The sequence below is a fragment of the Notamacropus eugenii genome, chromosome 5 (assembly GCF_028372415.1).
Source record: "Notamacropus eugenii isolate mMacEug1 chromosome 5, mMacEug1.pri_v2, whole genome shotgun sequence".
Lineage (NCBI taxonomy): Eukaryota > Metazoa > Chordata > Mammalia > Diprotodontia > Macropodidae > Notamacropus > Notamacropus eugenii.
Window position 1 is genome coordinate 346,734,760 of NC_092876.1, and position 16,463 is coordinate 346,751,222.

The 16,463-nt window shown below is 39.9% G+C and overlaps 1 protein-coding gene across 1 annotated transcript in view; it reads right to left on the bottom strand.

The window, feature by feature from the left end:
* Positions 1-1,103, bottom strand: part of POGLUT1 (protein O-glucosyltransferase 1) — a 29,946-nt gene extending 28,843 nt beyond the window's left edge. The window contains exon 1 of the mRNA XM_072613924.1: positions 946-1,103. Coding sequence (XP_072470025.1) covers positions 946-1,027 — 82 coding nt within the window. The 5' untranslated portion in view covers positions 1,028-1,103. The remainder of the gene's footprint in view (positions 1-945) is intronic.
* Between the last annotated feature and the right edge of the window lie 15,360 nt (positions 1,104-16,463).

Below are 16,463 nucleotides of genomic sequence, written 5' to 3' on the forward strand. Positions count from 1 at the left end.
TTAACCCCAGGAGGCAGGCACTACTACAATCTACATCATACAGACAACAGAGCTTAAGCGATTTGTCTAGGGTAGCACAGCTAGTGAGAGGCAGAATTTGAACTCAGGTCCATCAGAATCCAAGTCCAGCACTAGGTCCACCGCCCACTTACCGCAAGCACACAGAAGTGAGGGTCGGCCAAGACACCTAGGGTGGGGATTTGGAATCCAGGAACACAGCTCCAAATCCCTGTGAAAGCCTTGAACCAGGTGACCTCTCACACCCTTTCCAGCTCTCAATTTATGAACTTAAAACTATTTAGTTGGGATGGGGCAGGTAGGAGAGAAGATTCACGCATCATTTTCCTCCAGCAATTCACTAGTACCAAAGGTCTCCAAGCGGCCAGAACGCCATCCAGCCTGCTGGTCTCCCACAGCCGCTCATTCGGGCTGTCCCACGGAATCACGGAAACGCGGGCGTTCCTTCAGACTCCCCCCGGCCCTGAACACTTCTTTCCCTTGGCCCTCTGTTCTCAGAATCCTAGCACGGAAAACAACCAGCCAAGCCGCACGCCTTGGGACGCCTAGTTCAGCCCGGGCAGAGCCGGCGTTGGGGCCCTGCGCAGCGCGGAGCTCGTTCCCCTTCCCTGCCCCCCCAGAGCCTCCTTTCACCGGGGCTCCCGTATCCCCCCTCTAGTGGGAACAGTGTTCGGGGAACCAGGCAGACCTGCTGCCGGCTTGCTGGGTGACGGCCCACGTCCCTGCACGTCCGCGGAGCACCGACCACTCGAACAGAGAGAAACCCGGCGCCCTCGGCCGGCGCCTCCCAGCTCTAACCGTGGGTGACTCCGGGCCGCGCCGCCGCCCCAGCCCCGGCCCCGGCCCCGGCCCCGGCCCCAGAGAGGGAGGCGGGCACGGCGGGGGTCCGCCGAGGCAGGCTCAGCCTCCAAAGGCGGGCACGCTCACCTGAGTCCTGCTGTCGGCTCTGGGCCGCTGGGAGCAGCAGCAGCCACCACAGCAGCAGCCGCGAGGGCGGCGGCCGCGCCATCGGGAAAGCCCCGCGGCTGCTCCCGCGGCCCGGGCCAAAGCGCCGTCCCGCACAAAGATGGCGGCGGAGGGGCAGGCCCACGTGGGGCCGCACGCAGCCCGCCCCAAGCCGGGGGCGCGGGGGCTCCTCGGGAGGGCCGAGCTCCTGCACCGCGGGAGGACTCTTCGGTGGCTGGGTCTGCCCTTCCGGGCAGCCTCTTCGGTGCCACAATCACGATTCCACCCCGAAGTGATCCGCTCTCGCTCGTCGGACCTCTTCTCCGTGGAGCCGAAGGAGCTGGAGACCGAGCCGTGGGCAAAGCCGGGTGGAAGGAGCGTGTAGACGTGGGGCTGCCTGGAGGCGCCTCTGCCCACCTGCGCTGCCCACCGCTGGAGCTGCCCTGGAGGCGCCTCTGCCCACCTGCGCTGCCCACCGCTGGAGCTGCCCTGGAGGCGCCTCTGCCCACCTGCGCTGCCCACCGCTGGAGCTGCCCTGGAGGCGCCTCTGCCCACCTGCGCTGCCCACCGCTGGAGCTGCCCTGGAGGCGCCTCTGCCCACCTGCGCTGCCCACCGCTGGAGCTGCCCTGGAGGCGCCTCTGCCCACCTGCGCTGCCCACCGCTGGAGCTGCCCTGGAGGCGCCTCTGCCCACCTGCGCTGCCCACCGCTGGAGCTGCCCTGGAGGCGCCTCTGCCCACCTGCAATGCCCACCGCTGGAGCTGCCCTGGAGGCGCCTCTGCCCACCTGCGCTGCCCACCGCTGCGTGTGCACAGGCAGGCATTCAGCTTCCCTGGTTCCCTGTGGTTGGCATCCCGCACTTCCAGCCTCCAGGGTCAGAACTTCAGAGTTACTTGACGCTCCCCTGGACATCCACTCCCGTATTAGCTAATCAGCGTTTATTAAGCGCCTGCTGTGTGCCAGGCGCTGTGCTAGATATTGGGGATGAAACTGTCAGGGAGAAACGTGCACGTATAAATAAGTGGATGGATGGATGGATAAATACACACACATTTGGGTGGGGAAGGAGGCTAACGAGGATCCAATAGATGACAGTGTGGATAGAGTGCTGGGCCTGGGGTCGGGAAGATAGTTTTTATATCAAATCTGGCCTCAGACACTTGTAGCTTAACCTTGCCTTGGTTTCCCCGTCAGTATAATGAGCTGGAGAAGGAAATGGCAAAGCACTCCAGTATCTTTGCCAAAAAAAACCCAAATGTAGTTTAGGCAATGTATGCCAATTGCCCAACAAATCGGGATCAGAACCCTTCCTCAGCTTATGGCTGGACCCCAAAAAACAATTAATTAAAAGGAAACAATATAACATTAGGAAATCTGATCTCTAATTGGATGAAAGATTAGGGACTTTCCAAGTTGGGAGGTATACTGAAATCTGAAATCAGAAAAAGAGGTGAACCACTCCCCAAAGTGTCTTGTAAACAATCAAAGGAACCAGGAAACAATAATTGATCCAGCGGAATGGAGCCAGTTTTCAGATGACACATGAATTGCTTGAGATTTAAGACTGGGAGAAAACTCCTTGCCTCAGCTTTTGGATCTGACTTAGTTTCTGGTCAGTATTACCTAGGTTCCTGTCTAAGGGTGTTCTAAGTGGTTCAGTTTCCCAGCCATGCAAGACTAGGTTCAAGCAATGCAATAAAGTTTTCTCCCTGTTTCCACAATTGAATAAAGTTTTCTCCAAAGATGGAAATTGGACTAGACTATAATTGAATAGAAAGGAAATTCAGCTAGCTCTAGAACTGAGTCACAAAATGGATCAATGTGGTTCACTCAATTCCCACAATTGCTGTCCTAATCCCCACAATTTTCTCTCTTTTGATTTATGAGGGAATGGGTAAGCCAGCAAGGACAGCTAGTAATTTTTGGGAATTGAGTGAACCACCTTGACTTATCTTGTGACTCAGTTCCGGAGCTAGCTTAGTTTCTATTCAATTATGGGTCTAGTCCAACTTCTTAAGAGAAAACTTTATTCAATTGCAGGAATTGGGAGAAAATCTTATTGCATTTTTTTTTTTTACCTAGTCCTTCATGGCTGGGAAATTGGACCTCCTCCCCCTGCTATTTAGAGACCCTTAACCAAGGACCCAGGAGTTTATGCTGATCAGATACTCAGGCAGATCCAAAGATTGATGCAAGGAATTTTCTTACAATTGTACATCTCAAACAATCCATATCTCTTATCTGAAAATTGGCCCTGTTCTGATCAATCAGTTATTGCTTCCATGTTCCCTTGATTATTTACAGATACTAGAAATCAGATTAGCCAATATTTTTTCCTTTTAACTGGCCTTATCTGATTGTTCTTAATGAATAAAAATCTCTCCCTGTATTTGGGGTCCAGTCCTAAGCTGAGAATGGGTCTGGTCCTGATTTGTTGGGCAATTGGTTTGCATTGCTTAATAAATCAATATGCTCTAAAGATCAAACCTTTGTTTTCCTCATTCATTTCATCCTTCATATGCCATACACATTCATTTTTGGGCTTAAGATGAACATTCCTCCAATATTTGTCTTCCTTTATTTCTCTTAAGTAATTGTTGATAGGTTAATTCCTAAATATTTTATGCATTTTACAGTTATTCTGAATGAAATATGTTTGTTATTTCCTTCCGGTTTTTATATTACTTTGTTGAAATGCCAATGATTTTTGTGGATTTATTTTATATCTTACCTTTTCTACTAAAGGTAAAAATAATCTCAGTTAGATCTTTTAGCTGATTTTCTTCAGTTTTCTAAATATATCTTCTTCATGTCTCCTTAAACTAAGCAAAATTTGAATCTCCTCTTAGCTAAGGCCTATGCCTTTATTTCTCGTCTTACTGCACTATGCTTTTATTTTCTGAAGACAAATAACAGTGAGGCAAAGGGAGAAGATCTCAACATTTCTCCATTGAAAATACTGCTAGTTCTTCATATAAATATATATGTATGTATATGTGTATGTATATATGTGTATATATGCATACATACACATATACACACATGTGTGTCTATATATACATGCTTTTAAAAAACCCTTTATTCTGAGGTTAATCCATGCTGATACTTTTTAGTTTAATTTATTTCTTAGCTTAACGCTCTGCTCTCTCTCAGCATAAATGAGTGCGGCATTTTCAAAGGTTTTTTTCTGTGCACTATAATCTTATATTTTCTGTTGTTAGATCAGTGAGGGCCACAAGTACATGCACAAAAATCCCTTCAGGCTGCATATTGACTTAGTTTTGAAACATAACATAACCTATGTTTCATTATATTGTTATTTTGTTAAATATTTCCCAGTTACATTTTAATTTGCTTCCCTATCAACTGGGAAGTGAGTCACGTGATCGATACCACTGATTTAGATGATTATGTAAATTTTTTTCCTAATGTTGCACTACTTTTTCTTTTCTGGCATAAATTCAACTAAGTCATAAAGATTCATTCTGAAACATCTTATATTGCTGTAATATCTTTGCTAGGATATTATTTCATTTTTTGCATCAATATCCATTAATGAGATTGATCTATAATTCTTGATGTCTGATTTGTCACACCCTCGTTTGAGTATTAGGACTATATTTGTCTCATAATAAATTTGGTAAAGTGTTTTTTCCCCAGTTAATTGAGAATAATTTTCATATTAAGGGTAATAACTTATATCTAAATATTTTATATAATTTACTTGTAAATCTGTCTGGAGCAGGGTCAGGCCTCCACCCTCACCCCTTTTTGGTAGTTCATTTATTGTTTGTTCACTTTTTCTTTTTTTAATATTGGATTATTTAGGATCTGTATTTCATGATTTCTTCATTTTCGCATTTTATATCTCTTGTAGATAACTGTCCATTTCCTTTAGATTTTTAGGTTTTCTAGAAAACAAAGTATGTGTAGCAGTGTCTGATAATCTCTTATTTTTCTCTACTGTGAATTCACATTTTTCTCAGTCAAGAATCTCAAGGTAAATAATGAATGAAAGTAGAAACAGCATTCAAGAACCCAAACTATATTATGAAGTAGTTACAATTGAAAGTATTGTGGTCTTTAATGCATAGAAAAGTATATTAGTGGGAAAGAGCAGATGACCAAGAACCTGAAGCAACCCAGAATAATCAGACAGTGTTCAGTAAATTCAGGAACATAAGCTACTAGGGGAAGGCTCCATATTTGACAAGAGCTGCTTAGAAAAATAGAAAGCAACTACATAGAATTAGGTTTAGATTAGCATTTTATACACATATCACAATATATTCCAAATGCATGACTTTAAGTATTTTTAAAAATCACATTGTTCAGAAAAATGAGAGGAAAATAGGACATGCTTTTTGCAACAATAACCAGAGGGAGGAATTCTTAACCTAATAAGGCAGAGGGGTGGTCCTAAAAGAAAGATCTGTGCTTTAAAGCCTCAGTGTTGGGAAGTCCAAATGGAGAAACTTCTTCCACCAGGGCCAATAACTGGTTTGTGACTTAGATAAATCTGAAAGTTATCTGAAAAATACAGAGGTTTAAGTGGCTTGTTCAGGGTAAGGTAAGATATTCTCAAATGTGAGATTTGAATGCTGGTCTTTCCAACTTTAAGTTTTGAATATTATCCAGTACATAATGCTTCAATTTTGATAAAAGCAAAAATTTAAAACTTTTACATGGAAAAAATAAATTAAGCTAGAATGAGGGATAAAATGTGAAGTTGGAAAAAAAAGCTTTATGTCAAATGTTTTTGACAAAATGATATATCCAGGATATACAAGACCAAGGGTCATTCCCCAACAGATGAATAAACAAAGCTGATGAACACATTATTCAAAGGAAGAATTATAGACTATTAACAACCATTTGAAAAACTGCTCCAAATCAATGAAAGGAAAATAAAAACAACTCTGAGATTTCAGCTCACATCCAATAAACTGGTGAAAATTACAAAAGAGAAATAATTATTGCTGGAAGAGTGTATCAAGACAAACATAGTAATATATCATTGGTGTAGCTAAGAACCGGTTCAATAATTTTGAATTATTCAAGAAAAGTGACTATACTGTTCATTCATATCTTTTGATCCAGAAATCCTCCCATTGAGTATATCCTGAGGAGCTCAAAAGCAGAAGGAAAGGCCATATACATACAAAAATAAGGCATAGCAACACTTTTGGAGACTAGCAAAGAACTGGAAATAAAGTGGGTGTCCATTGACCAGTAAAATGGTGAGCAACTTAAATTGACCGAACTATAACAGAATACCATGTAACTAAGAAATGATGAATCTACAGAATTCAGAAACAACATGGGAAGATGAATACAGAATAAAACAAATAGAAGAAAGGAAACTATACAATAAGTATAGTAGTGTAAGAGAAAAACACCAAAAGACTGGATAAAGCACCGTCATACTTGCTTCTTATTCTCTGCTAAAACCTCTTCAATTTGGCTTCTGACTTTATCACTCAACTGAAACTGTTCTCTCCTGAATTATCAATGAGGTCTTAATTGTCAAATGCAACAGCCTCTTTATAATCCCTATTCTTGTTCTCTGTATCAGTCAACACTGTCGACAAAACTCTTCTTCTAGCTTCTGGGTTTGTAAGATACTACTCTTTCTTGGTTTTCTTCTTACCTATCTGACTACTCCTTCTGAATCACTTTTGCTGGATCATCATCAATGTCACAGCCATTTACTTATAGTTGTACCTCCAGGCCCTCTTCTCTTCTTTATACTCTCTTTCATGGTGATTTCATCAGTTTCCATGATTTAATCATCATCTTTGTACAGATGACTTCTAGATCAATACATTTAGCCTTAGTCTCATCTCACTCTTTAGTTCTAGTCCTTCATCACAAATTACTTAATGGGCATTTTGAACTGGATGTTCCATAGGTATCTCAATCTAAACATATCCAAAACAGAACTGATTTTCTCCTTCCAAAAAAAAAAACCAAACCCCCAAACTTTTACAAAATAAAAAAAAAAACACCTCCTCACCTTTTCTGAATTTCCCTATTACTTTTAAGGGTGCCACTATACTTCAGTTACCCAAATTCATAACCTTTGTTTCTGCAATTTTATTGAGCCCAAATATTCAATTACTTGCCAATTCTTGTCACTTCTACTCCACATCTCTCATACATTCCTTTCTCTCCCCCGACACTGCATCTATCTATCCTAGTTCAAGCCTGTATTACCTCTCACCAGGACTACTGTAATAGTTTATTATTTGGTCTCCCTGCATTATTTCTCCCTACTCCAATCCATTCTGCCACCAAAATCATTTTCCTAAAGTGTAGTTCTAACCATTTCACCACCCTACCCAAAAAATTTCAGTGGCTCTAGGTTCTTGTATAAGTTCCTGTTTGATATTTAAATCTCTTATAAGCTGACCTAGCCACTAGTATCCTTCCTTCACAAAACCACCTTGTATTCGTTTCACAGATATTCTTATACCTACTTATATGTACATATTGTCTCCCCTGAGAGAATACAAGAGCCAAGACTGTTTTACTTATGTTTCTGTATCCCTAATGATTAGCTTTATTCTTCAACTTTAAAATGAGGTGGAGAAGGAAATGGCAAACCACTCAAGTATCTTTGGCAAGAAAACAACAAATGGGGTCACAAAGAATCTTACACAATTGAAATGACAACAAAAATGATTAGCACGGTACCTGGTTCATTGCAGATATTTAAAAATGCTTGTTGATCAATAATTTCCTATTTTTATCCTGGAAAAGAGATTAGGTAATGTACCACACTTCTTTCTCTGTCATGGGGGACTGTGTGGGTTGAATCTTGCATATGCTGTTTGAGGAATAGTGTCAAAGAAGTTCGCTGTATCCAGTATTTGTTTTTATTACATGAGAAGGCTCACTTGGCTGTTTCTCAGGGTGACCTACCGCTTCAGCTTGGCTGGATATGAACTGTTTTCAAAAGAAGACTATCAACAATTATGTGAAAAAATGCTCCAAATTACTAACAATAAAGAGAAATACAGATTAGTACACCTCTGTGTATTTTATTGCACATTCATGATAATGACAGATAATTTTTGTGAGGGTCCAGAGCTATGATTTCTTGGTATTAATTTGTCAAGTCCTTACCAACCAAATTTGGCAAATCTTCTGTAACTTTTATTAAGGAGTTCTCTAGGGCACGGAGAGACTGACTAGCTGATGGTCACAAAGCCACTATATGTCACAACTAGGACTTTAGCCCAAATCTCCCTAATTCCAAGGCCTCTTGGCAAAGATGACAAGAGGAAGAGTCATTATTGGAGGGTGAAGATAGGGACACTAATGCACTGCTATTGGAGTTATGAATTGGTCCAGTCATTCCTGAAAACAAGTTAGAACCCTGCAAGAAAGGTCATTAAAATATTCGATACCCTTTGACCCCAGGTATCCTGATAATGAGTATGTATATATATATATATATATATATATATATATATATATACACATATATATATATATATACATATCTGCAAGAAAGTAAAGACAAGAAGAAAGGCTTCATATATAACAAAACTTCAAAGCAGTGCCTTTTGTGATAGCAATTGGAAACAAGTACCCATTGATTGAGGAATGGCTAAACATAAATAGTATGTAAATGTAACGTATTATTATTATACTGAAAGAAATGATGAATATCAAAAATTCAGAGAAACACAGGAAAACCTAATGAAATGATAGGAAGTAAGTAGAACTAGTCATGGTTATGACATATATGACTAATATAACCATGTAACAATGTAAATATATACATATATGACTGTTAACTAAAAAGAGCACCAAAAGGAAGAGAAACACAAAATAACTATAATGACTAATCTTGTTCCCAGGTAACAGGAAACAAACTTCTTTCCTTTCAGTAGAATGGTGGTGGACTACAGTTGTAGTTATGGGATCAATAGTATTGCTCAACTGTTTTTGTTGCAAAACAGGGCTCAATAAAGGAGCATAACTAAAAATGACTAATGTAAAAATAAGTGGAATTAATAAAACTTTTTTCTGAATAACAATTTTGTAGAGATGAGAATGCAGGAATATATGTTAATAGTTGCTAATGTTTGTGATTATTGGAGCTTGAAAAGTTTGGAGTTCATGAGTATAGGGCTCTTAGTCACCCAGAATAAGAACATTTTCAGACTCAATACTGAGTATCACAACCTCATTTAATAAGTGATGTGAACTATATTTTGTTCAGGAAACCCTGATACATGTCCTGCAGGTGTACAGGTTAATAAGAGGCCCCAGGAAAGTCACAACTAAGGTGATATGTTTCCCCTTCTGACAACCAAGGGTAATCTTTTCAGCAAGAAACAATTCCATCAGGCTAGGGGATGTTTAGTCCAACTGATTCTGGTGTTTCTGAACTCTTTTCCACCTTTACAGACACAGGGCTCTAATATATCAGTCTCATTATTCCTGCTTTAAGTCACTCAGATTTAGGCATTTAAAATAAAACTTTCTCCCCTTGGATAAAGAGAAGTACATAGAATCATTCCTGAGGCAGAGATATGCAACAGTTCCATTTATGGTGTTAGGACATAAGAATATACAAAAGTCAAAGGTCACATTGTAAATACCTTTTCTAAAATGGCAACTACTAGCCATTACATAGCACATCTTTCTTCAAGGCAAAGACTTGAAAGCATTCTTTTTGTTTTTGTTTTTTTGCCTCTCCTCCCTATCTTGAATATATGTTTCTTTATCTGTTCCTGTGAAGATTTTTTTTTTAATCCCTATCTCTGTTCCTCACAAAATTCTTTTTCATGTCTCTCTTGACTATTAATTCAGTTGAATGTACAGTTACAGGAATTCTACTTTCCTTCTTTTCCATATAAAAAAGACAGCTGTCAACAAAGGACAATTTCAGTTGCTATGTATCTACTCCCATTAGTTGTTTACGAAAAAGAAAGGAAGATCCTATGAATTGCATTTTGTCAGGTCTTTTTCCTATAAACAGGACAACCTTTATCTTTCTGGTCTTAGTCTCTAGACTTAAAAAAAAAAATCCTCAAACTTGTATACTATGCTCGTATACTCTTATGGTCACCTAAGATTTTGGGGGGGTAAATTATTCTCAACTTAAACAGTAAAAAAGAAAGCAATTCCATATATAAAGTAGAATACAAAAAGATTCTCTATGAAATCAAGAATCATTCCATATCCTTGCTTTAAAAAAGTTTACATAAATTCTACATGTTACTTTCAAAACTGCCCTGCTTATTTGTGCTTCTTCTGAATTTGCTTCTGTTCTCTGCTGTGAATTTAGAAAAATTTTTAAATGACCTCGTTTTGCCATAACTATTACTAATCCTTCCTTGTCCTCAATTCTCCATCCCAATTAAAAACCTAAACAAACAAACAAACAAACAAACCCAACGTTGTAACAAATAAGCAAAATGAAGTAAAATGAACCCACAGCATGGCCACAGCCAAAAGAATGTCTTTTTTTCCCTGCAATTTGTATCTATCAGCCTTCTGTCAAAAGTTGGGTAGTATGCTTCATCAGACTGGAAAAATGGCTGGTTATTGCAATGATTAAAATTCTTAAAACTTTCACATTTTAGTTTTACTATTTTTCAAGAATGGGAGAAGATAGCTCTCCTACCCACCACTGTCCAACAATCACTGGTTTGTCAGCCATGAGAAAGAGAAACCATTTTTTGAAGAACTTTAAAGAAATCTTTTAGAGACCAGTAGCCAACTGATGACAAAAAGGGATTGAGTGCCACTTTTTGGTGCTTGAGTGGACATGTGGATACCTTTTCTTTAGGAGGCATGGCTTGTATTTGCAAAATTGAATAGTGATTTCTCCATTAGATTTTTAGGACTTCATTCTCAGGTTTTTCTTGACTACTTTTATCATTAAGTTTTTCTAATCTTTATTTTGTATCTATAAGATGGATAAATAACATGTATTTGTTTCTAAATGACAGAGGTAGAACTGAGGTATTTACCTCAGGCGACACAGTAAAATATTAGACATTGTTTTGTTTCATATTTACTCTCCTAATCAATATCATTTCTACACCCGTTTAGAACCATCCTTGATTCTTCTCTTACCTCCCTTATCAAATTAGTTGTGAAATCTTGTTAGTTTTTTCCTCCACAGAATCTCTCACACTGGTTTTATTCTCTCAATAAGACCACCACCCTCCTTCAGGTTCTGATCATCTTTCTCCTGGACTACTACAATATTTGTCTCATTGTTATTCCTGCTTCTAGTCTCTCTCCTCTCCAATTTATCTTCTGCATAGTTGCCAAAAACAATTTACCTAAATAATGGCTAACACTTATATAATGCTTTAAGGTTTACAAAGCACTTTACACATTATTTAATCCTTACAACAACCCTGAGGGGGATGCTATTATTTATCCTCATTTAACAGATGAGAAAACTGAAACTGGGACACTAAATTACTTGCTTAGGACCACACAGCTAGTGTCTGAGGCATGATTTGAATTGAGGCCTTCTTGACTCCAGATAGCTACTCTATATACTATGCTACCTAGATATATTACTACAGCCCAGGTCTGACCCTAACATTACTTTGCAGAAGAAGTTTCCATGCCTCCCTAGTATCTCCAACCCAAAAATCAAACTCCTTACTCTAGCATTTTAAACCCATAACCAGCTGGCTCCAAACTACTTTTCAAGCATTATTTCCCATTACTCCTCATGGCACCCCTCTGGTACATATGTAAATTTTCAGCCTTCCCCTCCCCCTCTCATGTTTGGAATGTGTATCCTCCTTTACATCTTAAGAAAGTTTTCTTCAAGGCTTAGTTCAGGCTCAACCTACTCCTTAAAGGCTTTTCTTATCTTCCTAATTTTTAATGCTCTATGTTGTGCTTACATATCTGTGTATGTATTTTAATCCCCAATAGAATGTAAGATTGTCAAAGTCAGCAATTATCTCCTTTTCACCTTTGTTTTCTCCATCATCTAGCATAGTGCCTTGATTTTTTTTTTTTAAATTGGTCCAGACCTGAGATTTCATTAATATAGGAAATTCCTGTTGAGGAAACTAGCTCTACCAGTGGAGACTGGCAATTGGTCTGCACCTTAGAAAGTTGCTAGGAAACTGAGGTCATACTTGCCTGGGGTAAAACTTGAACCTAGATATTCTCTGAGGTTAGCTCTCTATCCACTATAGCAGTGGTGTCAAACTCAAATAGAAATGGAGGTCATTCAAGTGTGTGTAAGGATCTCCCTCTGAGCTGCATATTGGCTTAGAAAACCACATATTAATGTTATCTATGTTCTTGTATTTTTATTTATTTTGTTCAGTATTTTCCAATTACATTTTAATTTGGTTTGGGCAACACTTAGGAGTGTTGTGGCTCGCAGCCCAGTGTTTGACACCTCTGTAACACGGCACCTTGCCTTAACATAGTAAATGCTTGACTTTTTTTTAAGTTGAATTGAGCAGGTATACAGACTAACAATGCCAGCCCAGGATCAAAGCAACAAGTACAATGTCTGTAAAGAATGGAGTTCTTTTGTGAATTTTGAAGGTGGCCTGTGTATTGGGAAGAATTATTATTTTTGAGGTAACAGGATCAATTTCAGTTACATTTGCTTATTTTCCTTTGATAGGGGGCAAGAGGGAGAAAGATCTGGTCAAATGATTATGTCGTAATATGGGTGAACACAAAAAAACCTATCCTTCAATCAAATTTCCTTTTTGGCTGAAAGCCTGAGATGGTTAAACAAAACCAAACCAGAATGAGGGGAATTCAGTACATTGGGTGAGCAAATCCCCAAATCTGCTAGAGGTGGTCTAGTAGAAGAGAAGTCACATTAACACTGGTAGTTCCAGAATTGTTAGGAAGTCATTGAAAGTTCTGAACTTCAAGACTAAAACCGAGAAAAATAAGTGTTGTGAAAGAGTAGAATTTATGCTACTGAGGTGGCAAAGAAGCTGTTGTTTTAGGATCTTTCCACGGGGATTTTCTGAGATGAACAGAAAGATACTTATTGCAGAGAAGTCAGAGGAAGAGATTTTGTTAGACACTGATAGCAACACTGGGTATACAGTGCTTAGAGAACCTCAAAAGTTCCACTGGGCTGTTAGCCATACCTTAAGCACATAAGACAAATCTGGGGTATCTCTGAATCTAGGTTAGTTTTCATAAGACCAAAGTGACCCTGCCCACTTGGAATTGGAGGGGGGAGGAAAAGATAACTAAATTTTCCCTTTAAGTTCTCCAAAGAGGAATTAGCGTACTCACGTAGAAGACTTACTCAAGACAAGGGGTATAAATTATGCTTAGAAATGAAACTGACCAAGCTTCCAAAAGGGCATGGATTAGTCATAAACCAAGGAGATCTGTGGGAATCTTGCCTGTAATTTCCATTTATGGGTAAGAAAGGATAACTGAGAAGAGCTGCCTAGATATTGCAGAGAACCAGCTGGTTTCTAAACCCTGTTACCCTGCTTACCCTCTTTCCTCCCTCCTATCTGCCCACCCCCCACCCCCACTGCCAAGAGTAGGTAAAGCCCAGTACAATCTGGACATGATGATCTATACACATCCAACGACAGAAACCAGGATGCTGAGTGTATGGTACAGCCCTGGTGGCCCTTGAGAATAGGTCCCTTAGAGATGGACAACCTACATGTTTCCCTAGTAGGAAGACTATGATTCATGTTACATGGGTAGAAACAAGCCCTAATAATAATGTAAAGCCTCAGAAAAGACATGACTGCCCCTATTGTTAGCCCACCAAAGGATGAGTAGCTGCCAACTTTTCTTTAGCCCCAGAATTCTGGGAGAGGAAAACACATAGAGCTAAAGGAGCTACAATTAGAATTTTAAAATAATTTATTTTTCCTTCCCAGCAAGAAGGTGAGAATGAAAGGTCCACAGTAATAAACTATTACTACATAGTAGTAAATGGCTACTAGATATGGCAAGAAATCCTCACAGAGGTGCCCTGTTAATGTTCTAGCCCCAGTGGTGACTCTACTTATCCTTACAAATAAATTGGGGTACAAGAGGCAAATGGAAGAAAGCTTGAACAATTCCTTAAAATGTTGTTAGCTGACTTCTAGAAGAGTGTGCCTAGACAATCAACTTTTAACTGTAACACACAAGGTGGGGATGGGAGAAAGGCAGTTATTTTCATTTAGGTGTTCAATGTCTGATCACCTAGCAGCAACAGCAATGGAGTCTAATCAAAAGCAAAGAGGAAATCTATCACTAATTGTTGGGGAAAAAAATTTTTTTCTATCCAACATTTTCACCTTATTTTTCAATCTAAAAGACTCATATCTGAACAAAAGACTTTATTTGTGAGAATTACAAGTTCTAAAAGTGATTCTGGAGAATCATAATCTTGGGAGTCAGTTAATGTAAGGAACAGGGTTGTTTTGTGAACTTTGAGGGATCCTTTACAATGCCCAAATAGCAGACAACAAATACAATCCACATAGGTCCCATCCTGCACAGCAACTCTCACCACAGTTACCTGAACCAAAATGAAAAAAGTCAAACTGTTAGCACCAACTATTGTTCAGTTCGTCAAATTGTCCTTTTCCACAATATTTAGCAAGTGTCCAACTGATGTGTTGTAAGGCAACTGCAGCATGGTAGCAGCAGCCAGTAGATATTCTTTGTATATGTTGGGTCCTCTACTAGCTGTTATCCCACCTTAGGAAATTTCAGAAGCTTGACCACTCCAGTAAGAGGTGTAGAATGCTGGGGTTTTTAACAGGAACAGTCAAGTTGTCATTCCCCTGTTTCTATCTAGTTGTATAGTTGGAAGTACAGCAAAGCCCAGTTTCATTTATAATTTAAAAAATTCTCATTTTATAGGGTTACAGAATTAGGAGTTTCAAGTACATGTCAAGAGAAAGTAGAAATATTAACAGCCTCAACCCTTAATATCATTCAAATGGAAGTCTCTGTGGAACTTCTAATGTCACCCCCCATACTCCCTCAGGAAGCACCCTGGAATCCTTCATGGTCCACCCTAAAAAAATGGGCTTACCATAAAAATAAAAAAAAAACAAACATATTACTAACATTAAGTTGAAAGTAAGGTTCAGATCATATAGGTTTCCACCATCCAGTATGATTACCCCATGCCTCAGGGACTAAGGAGAGAATAACTACTCCCTTGACTTCCAGTGGTGACCCCTTAAAAAGTAAAAACATGTGACAACATACTACCTGATATCAACTGAATATTCCAAAGCCATTGATACAGCAACTTTTCATCAGAAACATAAGGTGACCCAGCCCTCTGCAGATGTGTGGGCCACTGGTTCATTTCTAACTTAGTAATATCCAAATATGTCCTAGATACAGTTGGAAGGTAGGGGTTTGAAACAGGTGAGAAAGGAGGGTAAGTAACAAGAGAGTCAATTTATGAAGGACCAGAGTTAGAGAAGTAGGTTGTATGCACAATGGAAGAAATCAAAGGCCAGGTTGTTAAGCACAATCCAGAAGGGCCAGAGATAAAGGGATATGTCTGTGTATCAAGGTAAGGAAGTCAGCAACAAGTTAACAGTCCAAGGGAGCAGACAACTAACAGTCCAAGGCCAAAGCAAGGGTCAGAAAAACTGGAAAACGGCCAAAAGAAGAACCTGAGGTCAAGCAAAGAATTTTCATAGTTTTTCAGTCTCAACGAGGTGAGCACCCCCCTGATCTTCTGGATCAGCTGGTCCCTGCTCACCTCCACTACCTCCCGACTGGTAAGTTGCTGTTTCTGGACGACCAGGAACAGTATGTTCTATTTCCCATCTGTTCGCGGTCCTCCTTCCAATTCTCTCTGCAAATCCTCTTTGGAAACTATATTTTGGCTGGTTTTCACGCCTATCTCTTTGAGGAGCAACTGTTCTCTCTTCAACTGCTTTTTGCTGTCTAGTTTGGCGATACTGTTCATAATCTTCGGTCATCTTCTTCCGTAGTGTTTTGCAAATGGCCTTGTATTCCGGGCCCTTATCACCCCTAGCTGCCATGTCTCTCCTCTTTGCAAGGAGATTGAGTGTTTCTTGGCTAAGGCGATTTCTGGGCTCTTTTGGTCTCTTCATGGTGATGATTTTTTTACACCTATTAATCTTTTGTAGTAAATGCCGTTCATACTCAGAATCATAGTCTCTATTTCTGTTCATTTCCCAATTTTGGGATTCTACAGTGTGTTGAAACAGTTCTTCTTCAAGCTGCTGTAATCGTACACAGTGCCTTCTTTTCATCTTCATCCTTTCTTCTAATTTGGTGTTTAATTTAACCTTTGCCCGAACCAATCGATGATATGACTGCATACAGACAACTGATTCTGAAATGACTGCCACATCTGTAACCAGTTGTTTCTTGTCTGTTAAAATATAGTCAACTTCTTCTTTCACAATTTCATCTGGTGACCATGTCCAGCGCCTTCCTACTCTCTTCATGAAAAAAGTGTTCATGATATAAAGGTGTGAAGCTTCTGCATAGTCTACAAGCCTTTGGCCTCTT